Genomic DNA, 17,211 nt, shown 5'->3' with positions numbered 1-17,211 from the left:
ATTTGCTGCTCTTTTTCATGTCCGTGGACTGGAGTGGGTCTTCGGGGTGGTATTGTATGAGATTTTTTTCACTGCTGGCAGGCAGCAGTTTGAGATGGTGTAAGTAAGCAGTGGTCATGTTATATATTTTTCAAAGTCCATTCAGAAGAATGTCAAATGGCTTGGTATATCTATTGGTAGGCAATCAGCCAATGCGTGTAGAATATAGTATTTGGGAAAGTACTTATATTTTGTAAGGGGGGGGGACATGTTGTTCAACCAGTGCTGATTTCAAAAAAATCCCCTGTCATGCCCTTAACCGTAGCTTTTCTTTTCAGAAGGGTAGATTGGAAGCTCCTAGAGCGAGCTGATATCTTTCTTCAAAGTTTTGTGTATGAAGAGCTGTGCTTCAATTACATTTTTAAATTCATAGATTTGCCTTGCAATAAACCAGGCAGAGGGCCTCCTTGGTAGTGGCGCCCACCCTGTGGAACGCCCTCCCACCAGATACCCCGCGACAGGGTGAGCTCCCGTTGCTCGGTCCCTGCTCCTGCCAACCTAGCAGTTCAGAAGCACGTCAAAGTGCAAGTAGATAAATAGGAACCGCTCTGGCGGGAAGGTAAATAGCGTTTCTGTGCGTTGCTCTGGTTCGCCAGAAGCGGCTTAGTCATGCTGGCCACATGACCTGGAAGCTGTATGCCAGCTCCCTCAGCCAATAAAGTGAGATGAGCGCCGCAACCCCAGAGTTGGCCACGACTGGACCTAATGGTCAGGGGTCCCTTTACCTTTACCTTTATAGCAGTGTGTGCTTTTTTAAAAAATAAAAAAGTGCAATTAGTTGGTTAGTTAGTTATCCATCCATCCTATTTGTATCCTATGCTTTTTCTCCAAGGAGGTCAAAGCAGGGTTCATGAAATTTGTTCAATCCTTGCAATAACTTCCCTTCAGGGTTAGTGAGAGGTGATGCTGTGCACAACAGCTACCCTGAAAGATGCATGACTGAGAGGGAATTTGAGCCTCCAAACCTACTACACCAGCCTTCCCCAACTTTGGTCCACCCAGCTGTTTTGCACTACAGTCACAATAATATCTGACCATTGGCCATGCTGGTTTGAGACCGATGAGAATGGTGGTCTAAAATGCCACACTATTGGGAGAAGCTACACTACGGTATACTGTCTCGAAATGGAAATATTTAAAATAAGCAGAAGAGGATCATATTGCTAAGCTATTTTTAATTGATGTAAGTCTGTATTAGGAATAAGACAGCTGAGCAAACGGTAATGTTTAAGAAAGAAAACAATGTCTGAAAATATGCACAGGAACTCTCCTTTTCTTGGCTTGGCAAAAGTTGGATCAGGCCTTCCTTGGTTCTGCTGGAGGAGTCTCCTTTCTTGTAACTGGAAGCCATGAGTTTGAGTTCTGCCTTCCGGAACAGGAGAAAACAAGCTTGCTCCCTCCTCCATGTGACAGCCCTTGAGATATCTGAAGATGGCTATCATATCTCCTCTCAGTCTCCTCTTCTCCAGGCTAAACATACCCAGCTCCTTCAGCCTTTCCTGTTGCGTTAAGGAGACTGTTTCCTTGGTTCTGATGGAAAGGAGAGACAAAGTTGTGTGTCATCAGCATGGCTCCAAAACTCTGGTGAGCTCTCCCAGAGGTTTCATGTTTACGTATGTTAAACAGCATGGGACAAGACCTGAGGGACCCCATATTTAAACCACCACAGGATTGAAGGGGAGACACACACCCCAGCACCACCTTCTGAATTTTCTCCTCTAAGGAGGACAATATCCACTGTAAAATAGTGCCTTCAAGGCCCATCCGAGACAGACAGTCCAAAGGGATGCCATGGTTGATGGTCTCCAAAGCCTCTGAGAGGTCCAGTTCACAATGCAGATCACCCACCAAAGTAACCAAAGCAGTCTTCGTTTTACAGCCAGGCCTAAAACCAGATTGAAATGGATCTAGGTAATCTGTTTCATCCAGGAACCCTGATGCTGAGATGCCACCACATGCTCCTAACACCTTGCTGAGGAAGGGAAGATTGGAGACTGGTCTAGAATCAACCACAGGCCTAACCAGTGTTATTTTTCTAGAAAAATAGGTGTCAGAACTCACCGTAAACACCTCCCTCATTCTCTTAGAAAAGCAATGGTGCCCACCTGTTTGTGCTGAGCTAAATGTGCCAGGCCATTGCGAGCCTTTGAGATTCACCAATGATAACTCTTCCTTAGAAGGGCAGGATGCCTCTCCTCAACAAAGCAAGCCTCTCCTACTCCTTAAAGGTGAAGGGACCCCTGACCATTAGGTCCAGTCGTGGCCAACTCTGGCGTTGCGGCGCTCATCTCACTTTATTGGCCGAGGGAGCCGGTGTACAGCTTCTGGATCATGTCCTGGTCTGGCGAACCAGAGCAGTGCACGGAAATGCCGTTTACCTTCCTGCCGGAGCGGCACCTATTTATCTACTTGCACTTTGACGTGCTTTCGAACTGCTAGGTGGGCAGGAGCAGAGACTGAGCAAAGGGAGCTCACCCCGTCGTGGGGATTCGAACTGCCAACCTTCTGATTGGCAAGTCCTAGGCTCTGTGGTTTAACCCACAGTGCCACCCCCTCCCCCTCCTATTCCTACTCCTTGCTTACCACCAAACAAGAACAAGAGACAGTGCACCTGATCTTGGCAAAGCCAAATCCAGCCAGCATAAAAAAAACCTGGAAGTACAGATTGAACCTTTCGATGTACTTGGAAGAAGAGAGTAGCAGAGACAGGAACTGGTTCTACCTGGAAGAGGAGAGGTGCTAGCTATGACATAAGGAAGAGAAGACAGCAGAAAGGAAGTTAGGGATCGATACCAGCTAGGGATCATATGTTAGCCAGCAAAATTCTGTCAGGAAATAGAATTGCTAACTCCACAGAAAGTAGACTTGCTAAAGACGACAAGAGAGCTTGTGTTTCCATCTAGATCTGATAGCTGCAGAGGCTGTATCTAGAGCATGCATCATAAAAACCTTGTACTTGACAAATGACGCATAGGTAATGTCAGAGAGTGTATGTTTAATCCCATCTTTAAGGGGCACCACTGAAGGTTTCACTTGGAAGAGAAAAGGCAGTTTTGGTCATGTTTGTTGCAATTTTGAGTTGCCGTATTTTTTGCTCTATAAGATGCACCAGACCACAAGACGCACCTAGTTTTTGGAGGAGGAAAACAAGAAAAAAAATATTCTGAATCTCAGAAGCCAGAACAGCAAGAGGGATCTGGGATAGCTGTGCAGCCTGCATTCGCTCCATAAGACGCACACACATTTCCCCTTACTTTTTAGGAGGGAAAAAGTGAGTCTTAGAGCAAAAAATACGGCAATTCTTCTTGAGCATACACCAAGTGCAATAACCAGAATGAATACAGGAATGGAGAACAGATTGAAAACGCTTAGCCTGTTCAGCCTGGCCAAAAGGAGTTGTAGAGTGCATATAACTGCACACTACGAATACACTAGAGAGACTGAGAAAGACCATGGGTATAAAAACTAATGGCTATACGTGGTCCATTAAAAATTAAAACTTGGGAGCAGAATATGGTTTCCAAGGAAAAGAGGCGAAAAATTATTAAACAGACTGCAAAATAGTCATCTGAGCAAAGAACCTCGCTGATCTCAAAGAACATTAACAAAAGATTTTCTTTTTTTAAAATATTCATGTTTTGTGTACAGTAATGGCTAGGAAGTGTTCTTTTACCACCCAAGGCTTTAGTATACCCTGCCATTTTTACAGCATGCAAAAGTTTGCGCAGTAATGCTCTGCTACTGCTATAGAGGGGAGAGCAGGCTGTGCATATATTGTTCAGTCGGTGGGTGGTAGACACAAAGGTCCCAATGCCTTTAGTTCATTTATAGCCTAACTGTGCTAGTGAGAAAACAAACCTAGGTTGGTGTGTCCCAATGAACATAATTTGGGAAAGTCACTGGCCTGGTTCAAATGTAACAGTATCCACAAACTCCCTCCTCTCTTAAGCATTAAAGCAGCACTTCAGGAGTGTGTTGAACTACAGCTTAAAGTCCAAAACAAAAGAAATTACAGCTTGAGACCTGGCTAAAAACAAGCCATAAAAAGGTAAAGGTAAAGGGACCCCTGACTGTTAAGTCCAGTCGCGGACAACTCTGGGGTTGCGGCGCTTATCTCGCTTTACTGGCCAAGGGAGCCGGCGTACAGCTTCCGAGTCATGTGGCCAGCATGACTAAGCTGCTTCTGGTGAACCATAGCAGCGCACGGAAACGCCATTTACCTTCCTGCCAGAGTGGTACCTAATTATCTACTTGCACTTTGACGTGCTTTCGAACTGCTAGGTGGGCAAGAGCAGGGACCGAGCAACGGGAGCTCACCCCATCATGAGGATTCAAATCGCCAACCTTCTGATAGGCAAGCCCTAGGCTCAGTTGTTTAGACCACAGCGCCACCCACGTCTCTTAAAAACAAACCATAGTCTTGTGGTTTGGTCAAAATAAAACAAAACTGTGGTTTTAACTAATGTGGTTTTGTATTAGAGTCATAGAATTGTAGCGTTGGAAGGGGCCCAAAGGTCATCTAGGCCACGGCAGGAATCTCCGCTAAAGCTTCCATGACAGATGGCCATCCAACCTCTGCTTAAAAATCTCCGAGGGAAAGTCCACAACATCCTGAGGGAGACTGTTCCACTGTCAAACCCCTCTTGCTGTCAGAAAGTTCTTCCTAATGTTTAGTCAGAATCTCCTTTCTTGCAATAGAAGCCATGGGTTTGAGTTCTGCCTTCCGGAGCAGGAGAAAACAAGCTTGTTTCCTCTTCCATGTGACAGCCCTTGAGATATTTGAAGATGGCTATCATATCTCCTCTCAGTCTCCTCTTTTCCAGACTAAACATACCCAGCTCCTTCAACCTTTCCTGCTGCATTAAGGCACAAGAGAAAAGAAAAGGACATAATACCAGTTGTGCCAGCAACTAGTGTAAATAGAGTTCTCTTCCTCAGCCTGGACACTGAGGTCCAGCTCTGAGGGCCTTCTGGCGGTTCCCTCACTGCGAGAAGTAAAGCTACAGGGAACCAGGCAGAGGGCCTTCTTGGTAGTGGCACCCACCCTGTGGAATGCCCTCCCATCGGATGTCAATGAGATAAAACAACTATCTGACTTTTAGAAGACACCTGAAGGCAACCCTGTTTAGGGAAGTTTTTAATGTTTGATGTTTTATCATGTTTTTAATATTCTATTGGGAGCCGCTGGGGAGTAGCTGGGGAAACCCAGCCAGATGGGTGGGGTATAAATAATAAGTTGTTGTTGTTGTTGTTGTTGTTGTTGTTGTTGTTACCCGGCTGAATTGCAGTGTACATTGCAGCACAGAAACAAAACACTGAGAAAAACTATACTATGGAACCAAAGATGTTACACCTCTCTAGATAGTTTGTGCCTCAGAATTTGCTCTGCAGTTGGTTGTTCTCCATATCTGTGGGTGAGAAAAAATGTCACCCCAGGTCAGGTTAGCTAGTAGAGATGGAGGAGATACCGTACTTTTCCATCTATTAGATACCCCCGTGTATAAGACCCCCCCACACACACTATTTTGGGGGATTCAATTTTAAGAAGATGAGGTGAGATGGCCCAACGTTGTTGAGCCTCTCCCCCCACGCAGCTGCAGGCAGGAAACACTTCCTAGATCATTTCCTGTGGGCAGGTAGCGAGCGTTTCCCTCATGCAGCAGCATCGGGGGGAAGCTGCGTGCCACTAGCCAGCACCCCCAGATCGCTCCCTGCATGCAGCGGCATCTTCCCCCCATGCCACTATCCGTGTATTGGACGACCCCAGTTTTTTGACATGATTTTTGTGTCAAAAAACCTCATCCAATACACAGAAAAATAAGCTACACCTTCTTATGTGGGGTGGGATGTGACTGAGTCCTCTCAATGAGCAAAGCTACCTTGTATACTATTGTATGGTGCGGTTACTGTGGAAAGGCTTGTTACCGTGTGGCGATGAGTTGGCGTGGCAATGCGGTTGGGCCAGATAATTATCCCATTTCCTCCCCTCCGTGACTCCAATACTAACCCACGACCCCTCTTCCTTGTCTTCCAGCCCTTTCAATGACCGACCAATGTGTAGGATTTGCCACGAAGGCAGCAGTCAAGAAGACTTGCTCTCTCCCTGTGAATGTACGGGAACCCTGGGGACTATACATCGCAGCTGCCTGGAGCATTGGCTGTCGTCTTCAAATACCACTTACTGTGAACTCTGCCACTTCAGGTTTGCAGTAGAGCGCAAACCAAGGCCGCTGGTCGAGGTCAGTAAACGGGGCATGTCCTCCAAAGCCTTGCTTTAATGATGTCTGTTTTTACACCAGGATCACAACAGATTTGCAGCTTCGATGAAGCAAAAGAAAAGCTATACATTTGGGGTGTTTTTAGAAGCGGGGGGCGGGGAGTGAAGGGCAGGAAGAGGGCAACCGTAATTAAAACCTTCATTTTTCAGCAAAGAACATGGGTGAGAACAATAGGACAAATGGTTTGGCTCCTTTGTAGGACTCTGCATACTTTGGGGGAGAATATTTACAGCATGCATTTTGTTCTTTGCTTTAACGGAGACCTCTTGGGGGGGGACATAGATCTACAGAACACTATTTAAAAAAAACACATTACTGCAGATTGTAAAATGTAGATCAAGGATTAATGTTTTTAAAAGTCACCCCATGGACGGATTTTTTGTATTGCCACTTTATAGATTTAACACTGGTTTGTTTATTGGCCAAACATTAGTCACATCAGCCAATTTTTCTTCTTCTGGTTACTTACGGTCTGAGACTTGCAGGTTGTGGATACAATTATTTTAAATAAATTGGACTGCACATAAAATTTCAATCTGCTCTCTGGGCTGCAGCCGCAGTCTCTTCCTTTCTTCTGAAATATGATATTATTACAGGTCACTTCTTTCCTTTAGGAATTTGAAAACGGAGCCGTGATGATGAGAATTCAGAGTCAGCTATACAATGAATTATAGAAAGTTGGTTGAGAAAATGACAACATAAAAATAACTTCTATCAATCACAGTGGGGGCAGCATAATTCTGATCACACAAAGCTGCATGGGTGCTTGTCTACAACAGTGGAGCCTTCTTTCATAGGGAGCTGTTTGGCCCATCTAGCTCTGGCGGTTCCCTCACTTGCAAGAAGTAAGGTTACAGGGAACCAGGGCCTTCTCAGTAGTGGCGCCTGCCCTGTGGAATGCCCTCCCATCACATGTCAAGGAAATAAACAACTATCTGACTTTTAGAAGACATCTGAAGGCAGCCTTGTTTAGGGAAGCTTTCAATGTTTGATTTTTTTATCGTGTTTTTAATATTCTGTTGGGAGCTGCCCAGAGTGGCTGGGGAAACCCAACCAGATGGGTGGGGTATCAACAATTATTATTATTATTATTATTATTATTATTATTATTATTATTATCTGCACTGATAGGCAGATGTCTTTCTCCGCTCTTCCTGTGGATGACAGGGGTTTAAGCTGGGATCTTCTACGTGCAAAACTCTGCAACTAACCTACTACCCTTTCCATTTGAAATGTAAATGCCGACCGCAACAAATTGGTAATACAGCAAAAGAAGTCCCTACGCACGTGCAGCGCAGCATAGCAGCCCCTGACAGTCCAGAATGTGCTTCCCTTTGGATTTTGTAGTGCAAGGGTAAATGGCAGTTGAAGGAGAGTATTCTTTCGGTCAGGGATCAGGAAATCAAGCTGCCTTCTTCTGTTCAGTCTCCAACTGATGGCTTGAGCCACGCTGTCATCTTTTTGTCCCAATATTCTTCCTGGCAAGGAGGTGGCCTAGTAATCCAGGAGCCCTTTAACCTCTTGCCAAAGGATCCTTCCATCCAAGGACTGCAGTCTGAAGGTAACTGGCAATTTGATCCAAGTCTTCTTTCTGGCAGTTACGAGTTTCATGGTTAGTTCAATTTGACAAAGTCTTGTGGTACCCTAAAGTCATTGTGGCGGGAGCTTTAGATTCCAGTTAAGCAGCTAAGTTTGGCTAACAAGACAGTGGCATCTTGAACAGGCGTCTTATACAGCAGAAGCCCCAAATCAACATTTTTTATTATCAGTAAATGCAACTTTTGTGGGGGGGCGGGGGGGGACTATAAGTCTACTAAGATAAAGAAATGGTCACAATATAGCATTGAGTAAATAAATAGATTTTAGGGCCCAATTTATTGCAATTTCACCTTTGGGATTGAAAATGTTCTTTGCACAAATGGAATGTGACATTTCTTGAGAATTAATAGTGACTGGGGAAGTTGAAATTGAACGTTAACCCTTCCAGAGCTGGAGAAGCTTTGCTTTTTAACATCCTATGGAGATATGAACATTCCCTCTGACCAAAGGAAAAAAGCAGACGAAATCAGGAAGCAACAAATACGTTTGTGTTCGTTTGCTCAATGGAGGGAAAAACAAAGGAACAGTAGTAACCAAATTCAAGAAAACAAAATTCACAATACTAGTAACAATTTTATCGTTGCGGACTTTTCAGTGATCCTTCCCAATAAACATTTGACTGGTATTGCAAGGCTTGCAATAACAAAGTTCTAATTCATGGGTAGGCAAACTAAGGCTCAGGGGCCGGATCCGGCACAATCGCCTTCTAAATGCAGTCCGCAGTCAGTCCGGGAATCAGCGTGCTTTTACATGAGTAGAATGTGTGCTTTTATTTAAAATGCATCTCTGGGTTATTTGTGGGGCATAGGAATTCATTCATTTCCCTCCCCCCAAATATGGTCCGGCCCACCACATGGTCTGAGGGATGGTGGACCGGCCCCCTGCTGAAAAAGTTTGCTGACCCCTGTTCTAATTTAAATAAAAAATATGTTCTAGATGTAAGAGATTGTTACTTTGTAGAAAGCCAGTGAACTAAGGCTTCATTAGAAACTGGAAGTATATAAAATATCAAAGTACAGTTAACAGGAACATATGCAAAAAGTAAAGCCGCTGAACTGATATACAGTATGAGATTTCCTCCCCAAATGGGCATTTTTTCCTATTATCCCCTGAAGAAGTTGGTAGAGCATGAGACTCTTAATCTCAGGGTTGCGGGTTCAAGCCAAACCTTCCTGCAATGCTAGGATTGCACTAGATGAGCCTCGTGGTTCCGTCCAACTCTACAATCTATGATTCTACGACTTAAGAGCTGGCATATTGGTGGAATGGTTATATTTATTGAAACATAACGTAAGATCTGCAAATCAAGAGCCAGTTCATAAGTGAGGGCAGGTGATTTTATTCATTATAAATATAGGGGAGCTCCCTTCCGTCCCTCCACCCACTTCGCTGGGAAGGCAGCACAACAAGAGGCGCTGCACAACTCTCCCTCTTGCTGTGCTGGCTTCAGCGATAGCTGCGCAGCTTGCATTCGCTCCATAAGACGCACACACATTTCCCCATACTTTTTAGGAAGAAAAAAGTGCGTCTTATGGAGCAAAAAATACGGTACTTGGTAAGAACTGTTTTTTGGTTTATCTCCTTCTTGGCTGCCACCGTGGGAGGGATCAGATTCCCTGAAGCCTGACATTGCCCTATTAAATGACCCTTGGTGGATGTGGGGACTGAGCATGCACGCTGTAACCTGGCAGCAAAGTGTTGATCCTAGACCAGCCTATGGACACTCCAGACCAGGGGTCAGCAAAGTTTTTGTGGCTTGGGACGGTTCACGGTCCTGCAGACACCGCAGTGGACTGGAGTATGTGTGAGTGCAAATGCTATTTCCGGTGCTCCTTCTGGTGCAGAGGAGGCGTGCGCAGCTTCCCATTGGCTGCAGGAGCTTCCTGCAGCCAATGGGAAGCCGGCCAGCATCACGGAAGGCGGTCCCCGCTCTGCTCCGTGCTGGTTTAGCGCGGCACATGGGAGCCACCCGAGCGGGCGGCCGGGGTCCATGGGCCAGTTAAACCACCCCCATGGGCCCCTTGTGGCCCATGAGTCTTAGGTTGCTGACCCCCACTCCAGACCCTCACCCCAAGCCTATAGCTTCACTGTTTTTACCAGTATTCCTTCCAAAGTAAACTCCCCTCCTCTCACTAGTGTAAAAACTGAGGAGTCAGCATGGCTGCCCAAAAGTATCCCACCATCATTCTTCATGGATGGTAGCCCTGCACTGCTGAGTTCTATTATACTTTATACGACTGATGAAATTAGAGAGTAGACACGTTTCCGTTGGGTACAGCTTTCAATGAGCTGTTGGACAAGACGACTTCTGTGACATGCTTAACCTCCAGTCTCTTGTAGCTTTTTTGGTTTTGCTTTGCAGAGAACACGGATTTGTGCCAGAATCAACCTTGACTTTACATTAGCCTTATGCCTCATTCATTGCGCAAAGCAGGTGGGCTTGAAGGCTTCAGTTTACAGCAGAGGTCAGCAGGGGGCCGGTCCACTGTCCCTCAGACCTTATGAAGGGCGGACTATATTTTTTTTGGGGGGTAAACAAATTCCTATGCCCCACAAATAACCCAGAGATGCATTTTAAATAAAAGGACACATTCTACTCATGTAAAAACACACTGATTCCTGGACTGTCCGTGGGCCAGATTTAGAAGGCGATTGGGCCGGATCCGGCCCCCGGGCCTTAGTTTGCCTACTCCTAGTTTACAGCTTCCTTTCTATTTTTATCTTACCACAACGTACTTGTGCTACTTTTTTTCAGAGTAAACCTAGAGCATAGCTTTTTAAACATAGGCCAGTCATTATAGGTCCTCTCTTATTATTTCACAGTCTAGCCTAAGATCTTTTTCCGTGTGGAACAATAATCCTAGAGCGGAGTTTACGAGGTCAGCTGCATACTTTATAATTGTGAGGAAATGGAACCAGGAAAATGAAAATTCAGATGCCAGGCTTTGCATGATGTTTTGATCTTCCTTTTGATAAGAGGCATCTTTTTCTTTTCTTTTTTGGCCCTAGTGGGAGAGATTAGATTTTTCTCATTTCTTTTTCCTGTTAAAAGACCACAGTGCTATAGATAAGAATTGTATGAGCAATATAAAAGAGGCTTGTTTCCTGCAGGCTGCAGAAGTTTTAACCAAATAGCAGAGATTCTGTTCTCACAAGATCAGGCATAAAAATGTAACAGAAGTGATATAGTGAATAGGCATTCTGAAGGCGGACCAGTTTATATTTTACTGCAACAATGAAAACAAAAAAAACCACATTTGCAATGTGCATCGCTGACGGTGCATGCCTTATCTACTGCTATGGAATGCTGCAAAACTCGGTCTTCCAAAGGAAATTGCAGTTCACTAGGCAAAATATAGCGCAGCACTCCCCCACTTTTTAATAATATTTTATTCTGACATATCAGACCCATGTAGAATTTTAACTCTCTTCTTTCCCCCCAGCTGGACCCAAGAAAGCACCGATTTGCTTCAGAAGCAACCACTAAACTATGGTCTAGCATCATGTTCATGAGACTGGGATGAGCCTCAGATGCACACATTCTCTCTCCTTCTTGTTGGACTTTTATGCATGGCAATTGCCTGCTTCCATTCCTGGTTTGAGGCATATCATGCTTTGCCTTTTCTCCCAACCAGCGAAGTGTGGTTTGTGCTACTGTCAGGGACTGGATAGGAGGAGGAATGGTGTAGACTGCCTCCGCTTCCTCAACCTTCCAGAGAAGAGGAAGACAGTATAGATATACAACAGTGGTTTGCGGGAGGTCAATGCTCAGAGGTAGATGAGGGGCGAAGTTGGGAAATAATGGGAGAGGAGGAGGAGCCAGAAGGGCAGTTGGCTAACACGTTATTACTAGAAAGCATTCCAGATCCCTCTTCTCCCAGAACCTGGCAAGCACTGAAAGTAGGAGAGCAAACAGCCTTAAGTGGCCACTGTAAGGTGTGTGATGCTGTTGACCAGGCATAGGCAAACTCGGCCCTCCAGATGTTTTGGGACTACAACTCCCATCATCCCTGACCACTGGCCCTGTTAGCTAGGGATGATGGGAGTTGTAGTCCCAAAACATCTGGAGGGCCGAGTTTGCCTATGCCTGCTGTTGGCGATTGAGGAGAGAAGGGGGTGGAGATTACTCGGAGCAACGCCATTACTCCAAGAGGCTGCATTTCTAAGCCTCTCTCTGTGAATATTGAATAAAAGACATTGGTAAGAGCCTTTCTTGTCTATCTATTCCTGGCAGCCTACCATGGAGGGCATAGGATTCCCTGACGCCTGACAGCTACCTTGCAAAACAGGCTCAAACCTTCATTTGCTCTTCATTTGCTCGCTCTATGTGGGGCTGCCCTTGAGACTGACCCAGAAACTCCAGCGGGTGCAGAATGCTGCAGCGAGACTCCTTACGGGGTCTTCGCTGCGAGACCACATTGACCCGGTGCTATACCAACTGCACTGGCTCCTGGTGGAGTACAGGATCAGGTTTAAGGTGCTGGTTTTAACCTTTAAAGCCCTATACGGCCTAGGACCCTCGTACCTACGGGACCGCCTCTCCTGGTATGCCCCACAGAGAAACTTACGGTCTTCAAATAAAAACATCTTGAAGGTCCCAGGCCACAGAGAGGTTAGGCTGGCCTCAACTAGAGCCAGGGCTTTTTCGGCTGTGGCTCCGACCTGGTGGAACACTCTGTCACAAGAGACTAGGGCCCTGCGGGACTTGACATCTTTCCACAGGGCCTGCAAGACAGAGCTGTTCCGCCAGGCCTTTGGTCAGGGCACAGCCTGACTCCCTCCTTTGATAATCCTCACAGAACTCTAGCCCAGTGGTGGCCAGTGGCTTGAATTTAATTAATTTTATAATGAATGGTTTTAGAGTGTTGTTTGTGCTGTACTTTTGTACTGTTTTATTGTTGTTAGCCGCCCTGAGCCTGGCTTCGGCTGGGGAGGGCGGGATATAAATAAAAAATTTTATTATTATTATTATTATTATTATTATTATTATTATTATTATTATTTGATGTTACATTTGGCCACACTAGTAATAAAAGTGAGTTCATGTCCTTCCTTATGTGGAATTCCTGCACCAGGCCTCAGTTTCCATTTCTGGCATCTCCAAGGAGAAAAGACACCCACCTGAAATTCTGCTGCCAGTCACCGTACTGAGCCGGATGAAGCAATGCCAGCTTTTAAACTTTCAAACACACTAATAGATAAGAGTTACCCTATATTTTCTGCACAAGAAGATCACAGTGTCATTAAGCTGATGGTGTTGGTCCAGGGATGGGAACCTGTAGTGGGACACCCGGCTATAGGGCAGTATATAAATAATAATAATAATAATAATAATAATAATAATAATAATAATAATAATAGTTGTCAGGGATTATGGGAGTTGAAGGTCCACAGGTTCTCATCCCTCTCAGACCAAGGACAGATTTGTAACTTGGTTTATTTAGGTGGCAGTTCTTTCCGTGCCCAGAATTCCACATCAGATTTTGTATTTTTGTCTTTAATTCAAACTGCCCTTTCATGTTACATTTAGCTAAGTTTGCATATGTGGAATGACTCCTGTATTTTCAAAATTCAAAATTCAAAATCCTTTATTAGGCATATCACACCTCACATTAACAAACAAACATCATATACAGACTGTATAAAATACGGGCTCAGCAAACACAATTTATATTTTCAAAAATATACAGTAACTGCCGATCCATTCATGAATGAAGGAGTGAATAGGTGTTGCAGGCAAATTTGCTTTGTCTTAATTATATGTGGGGAAACTAGTGATTTTCCTGACTTGGAGGAGCTCCATCCTGACAAAATTTGATCATTCATTGATCTGATAAATGCCATTTCTTCTTTTTCTCTTCTGTTATCTTAGAACTGCTTAAACATAATATGAAGGAGTAAAACACACTGCATGCAGACATGACAGAAACGTGTGTTATCATAGAGTCCTATATGAAATGGACAGTCCATTTCTGCATTGCTGCTTCTTGTGGAAAGCACAGTAGAACTTCTAGAAGATTAAATTCAGTGACATGGATCACAAGACTAGAAAAGGTTTATTTTAGTACATAGTAAAGAGTGAATGGTTTCTGGATTATACTCTGGGTGTCAGTAATATAAGGAATTTGGGCATGAATTTCCAGGTCGATATTTTTATTTCCAGTGCTCAGGTACACATAAATTTAAAAATAGAGTCATGGGTTACTTTATAAGTTACTACTGTGTTCTTGTAACAAAGAATCGTGTTACCTCTTACCAGATCATAAAGGACTATATACAGGCAGCCCCCCATTTTTGCGAGGGCAGGGATGACAACTTGTGCCCCCCCCCACATTGGAGGGGGAAGCATCGTGTGACGCACCATGTGATGTCATGTGACATGTCCCACCCAGTGGGACATGCCACAGGGCATGCTCTGGGGGACAGTACACACAGAGAGCCAGTGTGGTGTAGTGGTTAAGAGCGGTAGATTCGTAATCTGGGGAACCGGGTTCGCGTCTCTGCTCCTCCACATGCACCTGCTGGGTGACCTTGGGCTAATCACACTTCTCTGAAGTCTCTCAGCCCCACTCACCTCACAGAGTGTTTGTTGTGGGGGAGGAAGGGAAAGGAGAATGTTAGCCGCTTTGAGACTCCTTCGGGTAGTGATAAAGCGGGGTATCAAATCCAAACTCCTACTCCTCCTCCTCCTCTTCTTCTTCTTCTTCTTCTTCCCCCTCACTTGTTCCCTCCCGGGTGAGGAGTGAGGCACCCAGAGGGCGGTGGTGGGGGATGTCGGCCCCCTGAATATTGGGGGGCTGGGCCCCCTGGTTCAAAATATTGAGGGGGGCTGGAGCCCTCAGTGCCTCCTATACCCGGCGTTGGTGTGCGAGGGTTATGTTCTGAGGCACCGCACCCATCAGTAAAACCGCGTATAATGGAAACCCATTGAAAAAGCCTGCGAACGCCCTGCGAACGCCCTGCCCTTTTAGTGGCATTTCAGTGACATCTTTATGACATTTCTGGGTTGGCGTGTTACACGTCAACACAGTTGCGCACATATTGAACATGTACTTTAAAAGAAAATGCAGGGAATGCTATAATCTAGTAAAATAAAAGTTAACGTGCAATATAAAAATACATGCAAGCCATCCTTTGATGCTCCTACTAAACTTTGCGTCTTGAGGCCTGCAATAAATATCATTGATTAGGACTTGTTACTTTCTTCTCTCTCTCTTTTTAACCAGTCACTTGGCAGCTAGGAAGCTGTTGCTGGGGGATGGGCAGTCAGCTTCAAGCATGAAAGGATTAAGATGAGCTTGCTTGGTAATTGAAAGCTTTCTGAAGCCTTGTACTGAAATATGAAGCTCATCTGACTGTTTTTCCATGTAAAGCTTTGAACCGACTTCCGTTCCATCCTCCCTTTTGTACATCCCTGCCCTCCGCTGTTCAGTGAAGCAGCAGTTTGGTATCCTGTTACCGCAGCAGAAGGCCAGATGCTCTCCGACACAGTTCACAAAGAGATCACTGTCAAGGCTAGAAGGGAAAGGGGGTTTTCGGCATGTAATCAGCGAGACGAAATGCCCCATTGGCTTTAAGGGCTAACGGAGGCAAGAGCTGGCAATCCACCCTGCTGAAGCCAAACAGGGGACAACTTCATTACACTCTCCTGAGGTGGTTAAAGGCGGTGCTGAAAGATTTATCTTTTTCTTTTAAAAGCTCATTTCAAAGAGTAAGAAACGAGAGCAGTGAGAGACATTAGGACGGAATAAAAATGATGATGTCCAGCTAGAATAAACAGCTTGGAAATGCTGAAAGGGCTCTGTGTGTAAATAGTAAAGGTAAAGGTACCCCTGACCGTTAGGTCCAGTCGCGGATGACTTGGGTTGCACGCTCATCTCGCTCTATAGGCCAAGGGAGCTGGTGTTTGTCCACAGACAGCTTCCAGGTCAAGTGCCCAGCATAACTAAACCACTTCTGGTGCACCAGAGCAGTGCACGGAAACGCCATTTACCTTGCTATGTTTGGGGTCTGGTAATAATGATCCCCTAGGGACACGGGTGGTGCTGTGGGTTAAATCACAGAGCCTAGGACTTGCCGATCAGAAGGTCAGCGGTTCGAATCCCCGTGACAGGGTGAGCTCCCGTTGCTCGGTCCCTGCTCTTGACAACCTCGAAGTTCGAAAGCACGTCAAAGTGCAAGTAGATAAATAGGTACCACTCTGGTGGGAAGGTAAACAGCATTTCCGTGCGCTGCTCTGGTTCGCCAGAAGCGGCTTAGTCATGCTGGCCACAGCTGTACGCCGGATCCCTCGGCCAATAAAGCGAGATGAGCGCCGCAACCCCAGAGTCGGTCACGACTGGACCTAAGGGTCAGGGGTCCCTTTACCTTTACCTTTAATAATGATCCCAGTACCAACATGAAATCTACATGAGGCCTTGTAGCTATATCTTATATACCTCAGCTGAGTGGTAACTTAAAAATGGTTGCTAGCAGCCCAAAAACATTTTTTGGTGCAATGTAGCTCAGGTGCCACTGTGGCATAAAACTCCTAATCTGGCTACTTCCCACTCCATTTACTCCTGCACCAATCTTAGGTTTCTAGATTGCTCACGCACACACTCTGTTATGTGTTCTCATTATGAACTTCCATTGAGCGTTGTTGCCGCGTACTCTTTTGGAAAAAGCCCGACAGCTTTCAAAGTCCAGATTAAGTGTATATTTATCCAATTACTGTAATTTGACATTTTTAAATCTCTCAAATCCTACTCTTTGTCTTGCATATTTCCTGGCAGCTGGTACAAAACAATGACTTTAGTGTCTTCTTGCCTGTGATGAAGTAAACCAATTTACGATAAAGCCTGTGTATTGATTCTAGGATGTGGATTTCTCTTAACACGAGCTGAAAACATGCTGTGACCTTTTAAAATGGCTTCTGTTGCCGATGGTGGTCATCCCATGTCCTTTATAACCTTATATCTGATAGGCTAAACATTTGCTGTTGCAGTCTGCTGGAAGACTCTGTACTGATCTCGTATGTTTACAGCCAAATCTACAAAGTTATCCAGCTTGTGTGTTCAGCCGGAGCCTACTTTGTCCCTTAAACATTGCTGATTTTCACTGGTGAAGATTTATATTTTGTATACATTTCCTTGGAAATAAATTCCACTAAGTGCATGGAATCTGCTCCCCAAATTATTCTGGATAGGATTGACATGCTATGCACACTTACTTGGGGAGTGCCTTTGATTGAACATGGTGGTATAACATCTCAGCATTTTAGATTCAAGGTGTGTACATCTGTAATCCTACGCAA

General features: G+C 45.1%; 1 protein-coding gene across 4 annotated transcripts in view; it reads left to right on the top strand.

Annotated features, from left to right (window-relative positions):
• Window positions 1-17,211, top strand: part of MARCHF3 (membrane associated ring-CH-type finger 3) — a 174,774-nt gene that overhangs the window by 117,942 nt on the left and 39,621 nt on the right. For all 4 annotated transcript variants that reach the window (XM_053407996.1, XM_053407995.1, XM_053407994.1 and 1 more), the window contains one exon: window positions 6,074-6,278. In XM_053407996.1, coding sequence (XP_053263971.1) covers window positions 6,074-6,278 — 205 coding nt within the window. The remainder of the gene's footprint in view (window positions 1-6,073; window positions 6,279-17,211) is intronic.

Source organism: Podarcis raffonei, chromosome 11 (genome assembly GCF_027172205.1).
Source record: "Podarcis raffonei isolate rPodRaf1 chromosome 11, rPodRaf1.pri, whole genome shotgun sequence".
NCBI lineage: Eukaryota > Metazoa > Chordata > Lepidosauria > Squamata > Lacertidae > Podarcis > Podarcis raffonei.
This window is presented reverse-complemented; position numbering and strand designations above follow the sequence as displayed.